Here is a 15,000-nt window from a genome sequence, read left to right on the forward strand (position 1 = left end):
CATAAAAATCAATCAGCGTGTGTAGAATGTTGTTACAGTACACTCAAAAAATAAACCACTTTGATTTTACGTGAATTTTCACCTAAATGATTATTTTCCGTTTCTAAACATACATTACGTGATTCCTATGAACGGCATTTGGCAATCCTATAGAAGCTATCTGATTTACACATCAACTTTATGTGATTCGAAGTTAATCGCTGAAATGCAGCTCATGTGAATTTCCTGTGTGAAAAAAGGTAAAATGGCTGAAATTTTTTTCGAATAACTTATTCTAAATTTATTGAACTTTCTAATGAATTATTTGTTTTATATTTGCGTGATGTGTGTTGGTTTTCGTAATTGCAGAAAAATACACGAGCACAATGAATTGGTATATAAATACAAATTAAACTCATCATTTTCATCGTGTATCTGATTTACACGCCATCCCACAAGCTGTTGTACGAAATCTAATATTTGGCACTCACCATTTCGATTGTGATCATATCACGACAATATTGCTGATCCTGCAGTAAAAATAACGCTTCTATAAAGTGATTCAAATGTTGGCTGATTATGCTGCTACTGTTCCTGTTTAGCTATTGCTAATTGGAATAAGGTAATTCTTCATCGATTTGTATTTAACAAAATCTGTAGCTACAGGAAAGTACTCCAAGCGTAAACACTCCTTTCGATTACCCGACGACTCTTCTACCCGGCTTTTCATAGTTACTGGAAGAGTCCATTTCATATCTATGCCAACGAGTATCATACTGTAATAAATGCTATGGAAATTCGCAGCAGGATCGCGAAGATGGGAGGCCATAAGCGCAATTGTTTCTGTGGGTGCACGAAATTACAGGTTGCACAAATCTCGGGAGCTGGTAGGAAATGTATCGTTTGCGCAATACCTTGATTTGTGCCGATACTCTCTGACGTTACTTCTGCTGGTTATATTCTACAAAGCACTGCTAACATTACGGATCTCTACCTTTTCGGTTTGTATGTGAAGCCGTTACTCTGAAGCACTTGTATCAGAACAAGTATCCATGGATTTATATTGTTATATTTATCTCCAAACAGAATTTTTTATTCGCGTCAGCTTGGAAAAGTGTGCTAACATATTGTGACGCTCGAAATGGCTGATTGTCCAAGCAAAAATGTAAAATAATAGGACAGAAATTAAATTACTACATCTTTACTCTGCATAAGCTTTAAGAAATAACTACTGTAATATCAAATCCAACATATTTGTATTTGGTAATATATTAGGAGCTATCTGTATATATTTATTTTTTATATTTAATAATGTGCATTTGAAGTTTAAATAAATCGGAAGAAATTGAAGAATACCGATTTTATTTTGTAAATTAATTGAAAATGCCTACATGTACGACTTCAAGTAATTGTCACGTTAGACTTCATATAATTGTTACGTTCGATTTCACATAGTTGCTACGTTTAGCTTCATGTAGTCGTTATATTTGGCTTCAAGTAACATTTACGTGAATTGCTGTTATTTATTATATCAAAAACACGTAACTTTCACCTGATGAATCAGCTATTGAAACTGATTTCGATTTACCGGACTATCCGATAGCCTTTATGTGAAAAGTTGGGTGGATGAGATTCATGTATGTTTTCACATACAATCAACGTGATTTCTTTTTTGAGTGTACTACTGATTGATTTTTATGAAGATCTGACATACGGTGTGGAAAAAAACTGCTTTTTTCGTTTGCGAATTTTGCGCATTCTCTGTGCAACCATAAATTCGACGTAAGTAACGAAGAAAAACATTTTTTCATACGTCAAGAAAGTTTCTAGAAACGCGAGTGAAAGTATTTTGTGTTTAGTTACGTTAGTACTTTTCGTAGGACGGGTAATACGATTTTGTTCTCCATTGATAAATGTCTACATAGCGAAACATATGTACTTTGTTCGTAAGCTGACTTACTGTTCTCGTGCCGTGCCGAAGATCGAAATGGTTATTGCCAAGCTGAAGCACTGCATTACGAGAAGCATACAGGAGTGATGATCAACATCACCTAACTGATTTTTAGTTCGCGGAAGAATATGTGCATCCAGAGTGCAACGGAGAGATTATCATAAACTCACTTATATTGTTGAGAATGTGAGGACGTCACTTTCAAGTCGGATATTATTCCAGTGCACTTTGAGCAAGCAAATCAATTAGTGTAACTGTACCAGATATTTGCTTATATTTATACTATTTTCAAATTTAATAATTTTAAAGCTCAAAGAATAGTAAAAACCAAACGACGTAACTGTTTTCAGAATTTAGTAACAGTCTAATCCGACTGACGTATCATACATCATAAATATCAAAACGACGAATCTAACGGTGTATGATATAGTCCAGAAATCAAAATGGCGTATAATGATTTTTTTTTCTCAATTTTAACATAATACACGCAACAACAAGTTAAAACGATTACTTTACGTAAAATGGTGCGAAAATGAAATGAAAATGTGAAATCGATGTAGGAATTTTGCCAGTAGTTTTGAAATAGGAGTTAACAGTTTACGCAAGAAACTGATGTTTTCCATTTCTCTTGGTTTCTACCAAAAATCTCATACGTCTATTTGAAAAAGTACTCGAAATTTGCTTATATTTAACACTATGTTCAAATTTGATAAAAATAACGCTCAAAGAATCGTAAAAACCATTAGACTACTTTCAGAAATTACAAAGAGTCCAATTCCCGGGTGAGTTTTCAAAACGACCTATTGACAATTAGCTCTAACGGAGAAAACTAAGTTTGAAGTTTTGCGAGTATACTTTTAATTCCTATTTAAAAAATAAACCCTTTTTAAATAACATAAAGGGCGTATAAAGTATAGCCTGACCGTGCGCCTTAGTAGTGTTATACATTTGAAAAGAAATAGCAACGTTTAATATGAATTTTAAGCATAATTTGGCAATACGACCTTTTGCTGTCCATACGACGTTTTGCTAGCTCACGATACGTCCTTTTTCTTGTAAATAACTCACATACGTCGTAGCACTTCGGGCCGATTTCTGGACAAGAGTGCACCTACGACTATTGAAAAATCGGATTTAATCTGTAATTACAAAACAATACAATTTTAAGTTGAGTTACCTCTTGTAGCCATAACTCAATGTTCCACTACTCTCCGAAAGAGTGCGTTCGATGTTTTACCAAGTTATAAAAGAAAGTGAAGAAATCGATTTAAGAGTATATGTCGGAATGTCAATAATCTTTTTCCCCTCTATTTCAGCTCATACGCGAGTTGTAAATATAACGATCGTGAACCGACAAATGGGCGAAACTAACAAATGTACACAAACAGAGATTTGATTAATATCTGAAAGAGGAGTAAAAATACTTTATAAAAAATATAAAAACTCATTTATAAATATTTCACACTTCATGAAAATCAATAAAAAACAAAACGGCGAATCCGACTTTCAACTGTAAACAAAAAGCCAGGCGGGTTACGCCTCTGCATTACTAAGGTAGTGTATACAGGCGAAATTGACAGCATCATTGTTTACAAGGTCCGTAAACAAAATCGCCCCAAACAAAAACCAAGTGCTTGTTACGCCCAGGGGGAATAACAAATTTTCCCCTCCAGCGAGCACGGCGAAAGCCACATTTGATTTTTGTTTTTTGGCGACATTGCAGGGCGAAATTGAGAGTCGTCAAAACAAGAGGGCGACTCAAAAATGGCCTAATCAACATTTCATAACAACACTCGGCGAAATAATCTGTTTTCAATTTTATCAACGAAAACGTTATTATATAAAATATTTTAGTTATGCTTCCGAAAACTAGTATTGTTTCAAAGTGTTTCAATACATTTGAAGGCGCAGTATGCAAACACTGTTAAAATACGATTTAATTTTCTGAACCGAATTTTCAAAGCTATTTTTCTCGATTCGATGTCATTGCGACTTCGGCCCTTTGGTCGATTCATGATCGATAAGTGAAAAGGTCGAATGGACTGTTTTTTGTTTACGTTTTTTTCTTGCCGATACGACCTAGAAGATCACTGTTATTAAATAGTTTTTTTTATTCCGTGAATTCGACATAGATTTTTCATTAGGGCTTAAATCGCATATGTAAACAAACTGCGTTTTCGCTATTACGACATTATGCAACAAAAATACTACAAGATTGAGGTGAAAATTAGTTAAAATGGTTTTTAGTTCGATGTATAATTAAAGAAAACAAAACGGCGAAACATGCATTTTCTTCGAGATTTCGACTTAGGCCCTTCTTCTCATATGGAATATAAAGGCCAAACTTACATTTTTGGACAGAAGCGGGCGTACGGTTATTATTCACAAATAAAAGAATAAACGGTGGCTCTGTTATATAAATGATCAGCAATATCTACTATGATCATGTCTACTCGATAGTTGTTGCACATAAACATTCGAATATTTCGATATTTTCATGAAATTTGAAGAAAAGATTCACGCGCCCTTTCTTTTACATTGGGTATCTATGCGCCCATTTGCTGAGCCCTATTAAAAAGTATACTGTCAAGCTCGCCCATTTACCCAGCCCTACCAACGACACGACCAGACAGTTAGTGTAATATCTTGAAGAAAAGATGCTCAAGCCATTTACCACCAGTTGAGTTGCCCCTCGATGCCATCAAAACAATAATTTCTCCAGCAACACTTCTTTGTTTGATTGTTAGTTTTTGCATAGCAACCTTGTTATGTTTACATCAACTCAACAAATTAACTCATTTAAAAAAAAAATTTATCTGTTCTATTTGATTCGCGTTTCAAATCATTATTACATATTTGCAAAATTTCTAGTTGGTCCAAACGGAAATAGTTCATTAGCATATTTTTTATGGTAACTTATTTTGGTTTTTGTGATTAATTTAGTTTTCCTATTGAACCTTTTCGCATATTCAATCGGGAATAGGACCGAGGTTTCCGGATGGCAGTAATTTGATTGGATTTACTGGAACAGATAGCCGGTATCGGGTACTGCGATAAATCGGAAGCTTGTATGTTAAATTGCCAAACGATAACCAGGAATACATATATGAAAATGCAACTCGTGCGCTGCTGCAAAACTTGTACACAGGCTATAAGGTTACAGTACTAGTCAACGATAAAACGGCGCAGACACAGTCTCGTAAAAAGAAACAAATGAATTGTAATTAAACTGATTAAAATTCAGATTTGTACTTTCTAGTGCTAATTATAGGCTCACTGGAAGGAACGGTCGCTTCGATTACAATGAATGTCTTACCCAGTAGAAGTCACGCGAAATCTACCATAAATTTCACCTCTCTGACGAAGGTGAAATAAATATCTTCTAGTATATTTGTCTGGAATAGAAAGACCTAAAATTGTCAAGCCTCGGGAGAATGTCTTAGGAAAATGGTGGTTGCTGGGAAATGTTATTTCGGCGGGAGCTTTCTCCGGTGATCCACTTGCTTGTGTCATACAGAGATTTAAAACTAACTCCTGTTAAATGATTTATATTTATTCGGCCGATTATAACAGTGTAAGACGTACGAAATGAAGCCGTGGTCAATCGAGATTCAAATCAGCCAGAGTCGTCGTTTGAATACTTATCCACAAACTACGGTTGAAACTGTAGCCCGCTATGATATGATTTTTTCATCAGGTTTTAGTTCATCTCAGGGTTCGGTCTCATTTTTATGGTACTATCGAAAATGCACTGAAAATTGATTTATTCAAAAAATGTATCAACTCATATGAGTCCCATAAGAAAAGTATCCGCATACCAGTCCCATTTGTCTCTCGGATGAAAACTAAACAATATTTATCTGTTATATTTGTATTGTGATTTTTTTCGACTTCATCTCGTCGCTGTTGTGCTATCTTATGACAAGCGCCATTTAGCACATTTCGAGAAAAACGATTTTTAAAGTTTGAGATTGAATATCTTGAAACTTAAAAATGGTAAAAACAATTCAAAGAAGACAATTAATGCTTCCATCTATTCCATATTAAACTCTCAAATATCACGAAGTTCGGTTGACTATGTTGCGAGTTTTCACTATGAATGTAAACAAAAGTCGCACTTACACGTGTCGTAGGCGTGTATTGATGGCAAAATTTGTATGGCGTGTCATAATTGTGCATGGAAAATTTTCCATAGAAAAAAAGCATCAATTATTAACTTTTATTAATATATTCGGCTTTATTCGGCCTAGAAACAATCGATGAGATGCATTTTGAAAGAAATTGAGCAAGCAATCTAGAAAAAATAGTAATTTTTAATTACAGTGTTGCCAAACATGAAATATTGCCAATTTAAAAGTAAAACTGCATATTTCTCGCAATACATGTATTTTTATTTTGAAAATTATTATGCCATTGTGTTCCTCAGACATTTTTACATATAAAAACATCTAAAACTTCTACATTACTTAAGCGAATCCCAAGATACAGTGATTTAAAGCAAAAAACTGACAATTTCTCATCACTTTTTTCGCTATACCTCAGTAACCAAGCAAAATTTCAAAATTCTGAAAACGCCATTTTGTAGAGAATTTTCAGATTAGTAATGTTGCATATCTAACTCAGTTTACCCCAAAATGGCGTTTGTCATAAGATAGCACAACAGCGACGATCTATCAAATGCACATCAACGCGGGGGGGGGGGGGGGGGTGACTGGTAGGTCATAGTGTAATTATAAGTCGTATGCAACTCGCTTGGGTACAAAATGAAATGCTGTGACGGGGAATTAGGCATTCCATGAGACATTTCTGATCAGCTGATTATTTCTTTTCTGACGTAACTTGGGTGGGCGCGATGTCCGACAAAATCGCCGTTTCGATCCAGCATCAAACGAATCGGGCTAACGAAGCATGGTCGTCGGAAGGGATTTTTCTGTTCGCAGAAGCAAACTTATTGACAAAACCCCTTGCTGAATTGTCAAACAAACGTGGTGGATTGCTTAATTAATCAAGGGGCAAGTATAAGCAGGTTTGAGTGCATCGTATTGAAAATACCGACATATTTAATTAATAAAAATATTTAAAAAAAATTCTGTTATATTTAATAAGATTCAGGTTGCAGTTGTAAATTGAAATAGTGAACTTGCACCTTTCGATTTCTCTCCTACTTTCAGCGTGCGCAACTATAGCGCAACTGATGTAGGTGATGGGCAAGTTGATTTTCTAGCATGTACATAAGATGCGCATTAGTTACCCGCTCGGCAAATGGGAGAAAAACGAAAGGCGCTAGTTCAATATTTCGATTTTCAACTGCAACCAGAATACTTGATGTAATTAATGTCGTTGTCTAAATACTTAAAGTATTTAAAGTACACATTGACGGTAATTTAAATATTTCGCGTATTTAAAGTACAAATGCGCTGTACTTGAAATCTTCTGTAATTTAATTACAATGAATTTGGTACGCACTTTTTAAATATTGGTGGTACTTAATATACTTTATGGTACTTAAATTAACTAATTAAGTACAACTTTTGGCTCAGCGTCGTATTGAAGACGCACTAAGCCCCTCGGAATTAATCTTTAATTTACGTTCATCAACACAATATTTTTTTTTACAGGCTGTCTTCGAAGACAGTTTGGGATAACGATAACATACGAGGAAGCTGCCACCTGCTCGCGTAGCAGACCACACCAGGTCGAGTTTTGATTGACTTACAAAAAAATGGCGGAAAGGCCATCCAGTTGTCAGAAAGCACAGCCTTTCAGTTTTCCACGTTACAAGGAGACATTAGACAAGGATATCGATGTTATAGAATCTGCAATAGATAAAATCGCAATATTTATTTCATTGAGTAACATTTCATGAAACTATGTATTTTAAAGTATAACCGTTTCTCTGCCTAGAAAGTTTGGGAATGCGACTACCTTCCGAATAAAATATGCTTCGCAAAGTAGAGCAATACACTGATTTCGTTTAGTGCCATCTGTTATTCTGCTTTGTGGATTCAACATTGTTTCAAACCGAATCCAACAACTGCCAATGAATGTGGATAATAACTTGTTTCGCCTTAAAACTATACCGATTTGGTGAGGCGAAGACGCCCTGATTTACTCGTTCGTGTCAAACATAAGAAAATCGTACACCCAGAGGATATTGTGTACTGAAGATGAGCGTCCCGTGTTTTTTTGATTTTCGTAGAAGACAAGATAGGCAAAATATCAATTTTTGCTGTGAATGAAAATGATTGTTATAATCAAAAGTTTTTACTCGATGCTATTTTGACAAACTCCTACCGTATATATCTTTGTACTATATCCTTCTTCATGGACATTTCCTGTTTAGTAATTCCACGTTTATTACATTTTTTGCTTTAAACTAAATTAAAAATAAGAAAAACTAAGGCAAGGACTAACGGAAAGATTCCGTTCCGCTGTAAAACTACGAGTTTGTTTATTTTCCCCAGCGTAACCAGGGACTGCGATGGTAACTATTTGAAATAAATAACAAACCCATCAGGGCTGCTAGTTTCATGAATTTTCTCATGAAATATCAAATTGGACATTACCAGTTACCTGAGTCACTGAGGGGTAGTCATATTCATGATACAGTTTTGGAATACAAGTGTCTAGTCGTGTCGTTGGCCCTACCCAGCAAGACAGAGTCAGTTTAGCCCATTTACCGCGCCCTTCTAAAAATTATGTACACGGTTTAGCCCTTCCGCAAATGGTGGTTGCTGAAGGGCGAAATCACGACTGGGATGCAAATTGGGCGTAAGCATTTTTTTAGTTTCTACCCACTAAAAGAACATAGGAATTAAATTCTTTGTTATATTGTCATAAGGTTTAACGAAAAATGCTTCCGGAAAAACACGGTCATAAAGTAATTTATACCTACAATAAAAACTACATTTAGAAAACCTTCGCCGAATATTGAAACTGATTTTTCTCCATTTGAGTACATTGCGACTTAGGCCCTAATGAAAGATCTGTGTCGAATTGTTTGTTCTTGAAAGAAATTGCTACCGTCTAGAATATCACTGAGCCAAATAATCATATCAATTTTAAGTGAAAAAGCACGTAAATATTAAAAAATACCAATCACATTATATTCATGTGCAGCTAATAACATTCATACCTACATTGATGAACTTCAAAAACTATATCAATGACTTTCAAGTATACTATACATACATTCTATGTGATTGTCACATACTTACGTGTTATGTGTAGAGAACATGAATATTTTGTGAATATACAATGTGAAAAAAAGTTGACAGTTTCAATAAAGTTTCCGTATAGTAACAGCTCAAGGAAAAGGAATTACGATCGGAGATACTCGAACCCCTTTCTGAAGGTATTTAAACTTAAATTCAATCGAATGTACAAAATGAGCAATAAAAATAAAACGAAATTATATTGCAGAATGCGGAAACGGAAACGAGCTGTAAGCATTAAAGGAACCAACGAAAACTGCGACGAATTTGATGATTTTCTCAACACGAAGGATGCATGGTAAGAGAACCGATTCTACTTGTTGATAATTATACGAATGCTATTAATTATAAACAAAACATGTAAATATAAGATGCATTACAATAAAATTCCATGCCAATTTATTTATTCATCATCTTCCACTGTTTTTAAACACATAAGAAAGGCATTTGAATGCTATTTTAAATTCAGCTATTAATCACATGAAAATCACATAAAAATATATGGATTTATTCTAGAAAGTATGTGAATTTCCTATGGAAGAGAAATGAACTTCACTTAATATATACATGCAGTCGACACTGGTTTTAATTAGATTGACAACAAAGTTTTCTATGTGTGAATCATGTAATATTTACGTGAAAAGTGTTATGGAAAATATTTATATGTTTTTGCATGTGATTGGTAAGTGATAATTTTTTTGAGTGTATAAGATTTGCTTTCTTGTATCTAGATCGCAAAAGTGACGGCATACCCGGTTCGTATGTATGAAGCTATTTCGGAGCATCTGGCATAAATCATTTTCTATTACAAATATTTTGGTAAGTTGAATATTACTCATCGTGCATTTATCTACTCGGAAATGCTAAACAAGAATGAATTTACCTTCCAGAGAACGTGATATTTTTGTGCACAATGAGATGGATGACCATCGTATTGTATCGATGAGCAGATCCAATACGATATTTTCCTGTTGTCGGCTTACGACATGTTAAAATAACAAAAATATCGATATTTACGTCAGTGCCTGACCGGGAAGTCTTATTGATAACTCTCCAGAAGATCTGGAAGGATCAACAGCTACCGGAAGAAACAAATTGTTGCTTTTGAATTCGGTGGAAAGTCGACCCGAGCGCTATTTGCCTGTTAATGAGGCCAGCATTAGGAGTTCTGTTGAATGGGTTAGTGCGTTTTTGCGTGTCTCATTTCAGCAAGACAATCGATAGTTACATTACCTGAATCTTGAAAATATTCAAAGCCCACCGTTTACAATTTAAGTTGGTTTCACATTCCAGTTGTATCATTTGTAATTTAGTCAAAGCGAAATACGCTTAAAACACCAGATCCAACTTTGGAAAACAAATTGTTTCTATGATTGTATGTCGTTTCCCGGAATACCACTTCCCGGAAAACCATTTCCCGGAATATCATTTCCCGGAAAACCATTTCCCGGGATGTACTATTTCGCGGAATATCATTTCCCGGAATGTCCCATTTCCCGGAATATCGTTTCCCGGAATGTACCATTTCCCGGAATACTATTTTCCGGAATGTACCATTTCCCGGAACGTACTTTTTCTCGGCAATTTGTTATACTATTGAAATCTGAAGTACTTTAAGAACATTTGCATTTAGAACTATGTTGCTACTCAAATATTTGTTTGGTTCCCTTCACAGCTTGTCTTTGCTCGCTGATCATGTTAATGAATTTGAAAAACTAATTCTCATGCATATATAATTTTATATGAAATCATTATTTTTTTATTTCGATTTTAGAGGTTCAGAAAATAGCTTATGCTAAAAAGAAGGCGATATCAAAGGTCGTAATTTAATTTAAAATTAATAGCATTTCAATAATATGCTACGAAGATTTTAAAGAAGCCAAATCGATTTCATTGTAGTTATTGTATTTAAATCAATGAAGTTCTAAAATTATTTCCATTGATTTATTATTGTTCCAAAGAAGGCTAATTCACATAGAAATTTTTAATACGAAGTGAAATTTAAAATAACTGAAGAAGTTTTCAATGCACTGTTACTGTAAACAAATATTATTGAGAATAAAAATCAATGAAAGTCCAAGAATATTTTCAGAGAAACTTCATATAGATTAAAATAACATTCTACACAAAATTCCAAAGAAAAATGCATATTTAAAAGAAGGCGGCATCTCAGACAAATACATTCACAATCTATAAAATTTCAATGGTTCCAGGAATATTTATGACTAAATTTTAGGAAATATTTTTATTTTTTCATTACCTTTTACCTAATCTTCGTGAAAATCAATCAACGTATTCAGGGCATTTTTAGAGTACTGGTATTGGTTATCATAAAAATGTTGCCAACGGTGTGGAAAATATTGCCTTTTCAATTTCAAAGATGGCCGCATTTCGAGGCGTTCTAAATTGATCGTTACGAATTTACACTATCTCCTGTAATGTTTGACCTAGTGTCAAAAACTAAAGTTTTTTTTCGATTCCTTAGAACGACAGCAAATGACTTACGTAGGATTTTTTCGCTATTTTAATTTTACGCGAAACGCTGAAAATATTAAAATCAGCGCCTCATCATTTATAGAATATCTACCCGTCTTTCAATTTCATTGCTTTCGTTTCTCTTAGTCTTAAATTTGCTGAAAATGGCCAAGAAAATCGATACAGACATAATTTATTAACTAAAATCCTTCGTACGTCGCTGGAGAAAATAATTTAAAATATGCTGTGAATATTTCAAAGTTTGAAGTGGATTTGAAAAAACGCGTTTGAAATTTTTAGTGCGCTTGGACTTTACCTAAAAACGATAGGACAGAATTAATAATATATACAATTAGGTATTCTGTTCGCCTTCCATTTTCTATTATATCATTTTATTTCAATAACAAAATTTCCAAATCTTAAAAATTCTACAGTGGTGTATTATGCTTTTCACCGAAGATTACCACGCGAAGGAATCGATTCGAAATAGTAAAAGAATTGAAAATATACCATGTTAATTGAATCCGCAAAATTTGGAACAAATATGAGGCAAAATATAGGGCCTGTTAATCAGGAATTAGACGGTCATGAATTTATGAAATTTATTCACCTCTTCACTACCTGCGGTGGGAAAATTGGAAAGTATTTGTTTTTATTTTGGTACTCATTTAATTCGTTGATATCCCATCCGTTTGGATGCTTTTTATTCCCCACTCAATTTTTTTTAAATCTCCAAGTTTCTTTTTGGTTCAAAACCAAAAGTAGTTCGTAAGCTGTTCATATAATGATCAATTTAAATAAATTGTCCTAACATCTTGGAATCGAAAAGATTAAATCTTTAGAATGATAGTTTTGCAATCTTGTCGCTATCTTGTTTTTTTACCACAATTACCACTCAAGATAAAAAAAATTGAAAATATTTTCAAACAACTTTTCATGTTCTGAAGTAGGTAAAATCTTTTACAACACAATTAGCTGCATAGCAGGTCTTCTAAAAATAAGTTTGGTCGGTGAAGTACGAGTTTTTTTTATTTTCCGGGAAATGGTATTCCGCGAAATGGTTTTTTCCGGGAAATGATACATTCCGGGAAATGGTTTTCCCGGAAATGGTACATTCCGGGAAACGATATTCCGGGATATGGTACATTCCGGGAAATTGTTTTCCGGGAAGTGGTATTCCGGGGAATGGTAAACCGGGAAATGACGTACAACCGTTTCTATAGTAAGTAAAATTTTCTTGTTTGTTAAAATTTGTACAAGATTTTTATATAAATTATAAAACGCATTTTTCGTGTAATTTCTGTTACGTGTCGTTTGACATGATAGCAGCAACAATTATAACCCTTTTTAGTAACGGCAGTCACGAGTAGGCAAATTAAATGTTGATCTTTGTGCATGCTATTTAATCAATACGCGAGAAGTATTTCTTTTGTGTTGTTTCTATATATCAGTTCTATTATGATCGCTTCATATTGTACGTCGTGGATGATTCTAATAACGGGGTTGTCGTATGATAATCTACACAAAGAATTTAAAAAAACTATACATATGACCTTTTGCTATAAGTTTATGTACAGATGCAAAAATAATAAAATAAACGTCACTTACGTCCGTTTGATACGCGCGTGATGCTAATACAGTTGTACATAGGACCGCGTGAAACCACAAGGACGTATACTACATTTCAAAAAATATGATGGATTAAACTTGTACGACGTTTTACAATTTATTTAATAATGTGGTTTAAAATCGTTTTTGGGGAATCCTGTTTGTGTGTTACGATAGACATACAAGAAAAGAGTTGTATGGAGTAGATAACTAAGTTTGCCTAATTTTGTCGCTTACGACCTTTTGAAAACCCAAGCGAGAATTTGACTTGACGTATCTAACAACATATATTTCAAGACGACGATTATGACGGTGTATGATACATTCAACAAATCGAAATGACGTATCAATTTCTTTTCTCTTTTTTTACATGATACACGCATAAAACGTGTAGAAATGTTACGTTACATAAAAAAGTGGGGCAAACAATGTTATATGTAAAATCGATGCTGCAATTTCTCCAGTATTTGTGAAATAGGATTTAAAAATTTCCGCTGGAAACTTCAAACCCGTTTTTCTCGGTTTCCACCAAATGTTACATACGTCCATTTGAAAAATTACTCAAGAAATGTCAGTTGTCACTTTTTGCATCCTAAATGTTTGTAGTTCGTTTCATGAATTCGGTTGTTTGGTTTAAGATAATTTATAATAACGTTGCATAATTTTGGTAAATAATGGCAATTAGACTATGCCGCCTGTGTTTACGACGGTCACAAGAGACACTCCCTCTGTTTAAGGCGCGAATCGGAGATATACTGTTAACTGAAATGATCTGGTCCACATTCCGAGTCGAAGTAAGATTATCTGATTTCTAATACCACACTTGCAAATGTAAATACATCGTTGATTTTTCCAGTTTGATAAAAATGCATTTTTCCCAAGAAACGTGTGTGCAAGCTGCATTAAAAAGGTAGATTATCTCTATAGTTTTCAACAAGAATTGATGAAGTGTCAATCAGTGCTCTTCGAATGTAAAAATAAAGGAAAAATAACTGCGAAGGACTTAAAGTCACTCAATTTGCCCTACTACAGCGATGGGATTTCAGAGCCAGCTCAAGTACTAGAAGAGCAAAATGATGAGTGTGCGTCGATGGAGATTGAACAACTGGATCAAGACATGGATGTGGAGAAGGTGGACAACGACGAGTATCAATCAGCTATTTTAGTAGATGAACCAATATTTGAGGAGCAGTTGATCGATATTAAGATTGAAACTCTTGAAACGGGAGATCGATTTGAGGTTGAACAAATCATAGGAAATTACGATGCGCTATCGAAATATTGCAGTGATGCTGAGGAAGACTTCAAAGGATTCGAGGAACCTGTTCCGGTGAGGTTAGAAGCGGCAGAAGGCTTTCAGCCTGATAAAACACAAAAAAGGTTGAAGGCTGTTCCAAAGTTGGACATAATTGAAACAATTCCTAACAAATGTTACATTTGCAACACAATTTACGAGAACAACGATCTTTTCGACATCCATTTAGTCAGTCATAAAATTATGCTGCCATACAATTGCGTGAAATGTAGTACTAGAGTAAATCCGATAGAAATCAAAACTTTGGTACAACTCAATAAACACTTTGAATCGCATGGATTCAGCTATGAGTGCTCACATTGTCCTTTGCGGTTTCGTTCCTATCCTCCACTCTATGATCACACTCGGAATGCCCATTCCCGCAATACCGAAGGATTCACGTGCGATATTTGTGGTCAGGTATTCAACGAAATTCGAAAATTCCAAAAGCATACACGGGCTCACAAAGCTCGAGAAAT

General features: G+C 34.5%; 1 protein-coding gene and 1 long non-coding RNA gene across 2 annotated transcripts in view; both read left to right on the plus strand.

Moving 5' to 3' along the window:
* The first annotated feature begins 4,714 nt into the window (after positions 1 to 4,714).
* Positions 4,715 to 5,503, plus strand: LOC131681488 (uncharacterized). The gene is made up of 3 exons (XR_009303940.1): positions 4,715 to 4,841; positions 4,914 to 5,129; positions 5,190 to 5,503. It is a non-coding gene; the product is annotated as an uncharacterized LOC131681488 (long non-coding RNA).
* Positions 5,504 to 9,856: 4,353 nt separating this feature from the next.
* Positions 9,857 to 15,000, plus strand: part of LOC131679792 (uncharacterized) — a 64,476-nt gene continuing 59,332 nt past the window's right edge. Inside the window, exons 1-4 of the mRNA XM_058960539.1 lie at positions 9,857 to 9,963; positions 10,035 to 10,323; positions 13,913 to 14,021; positions 14,084 to 14,989. Of these exons, the coding sequence (XP_058816522.1) occupies positions 10,292 to 10,323; positions 13,913 to 14,021; positions 14,084 to 14,989 (1,047 nt within the window). The 5' untranslated portion in view covers positions 9,857 to 9,963; positions 10,035 to 10,291. The remainder of the gene's footprint in view (positions 9,964 to 10,034; positions 10,324 to 13,912; positions 14,022 to 14,083; positions 14,990 to 15,000) is intronic.

This window comes from Topomyia yanbarensis, chromosome 2, assembly GCF_030247195.1.
Source record: "Topomyia yanbarensis strain Yona2022 chromosome 2, ASM3024719v1, whole genome shotgun sequence".
Classification (NCBI taxonomy): Eukaryota; Metazoa; Arthropoda; class Insecta; order Diptera; family Culicidae; genus Topomyia; species Topomyia yanbarensis.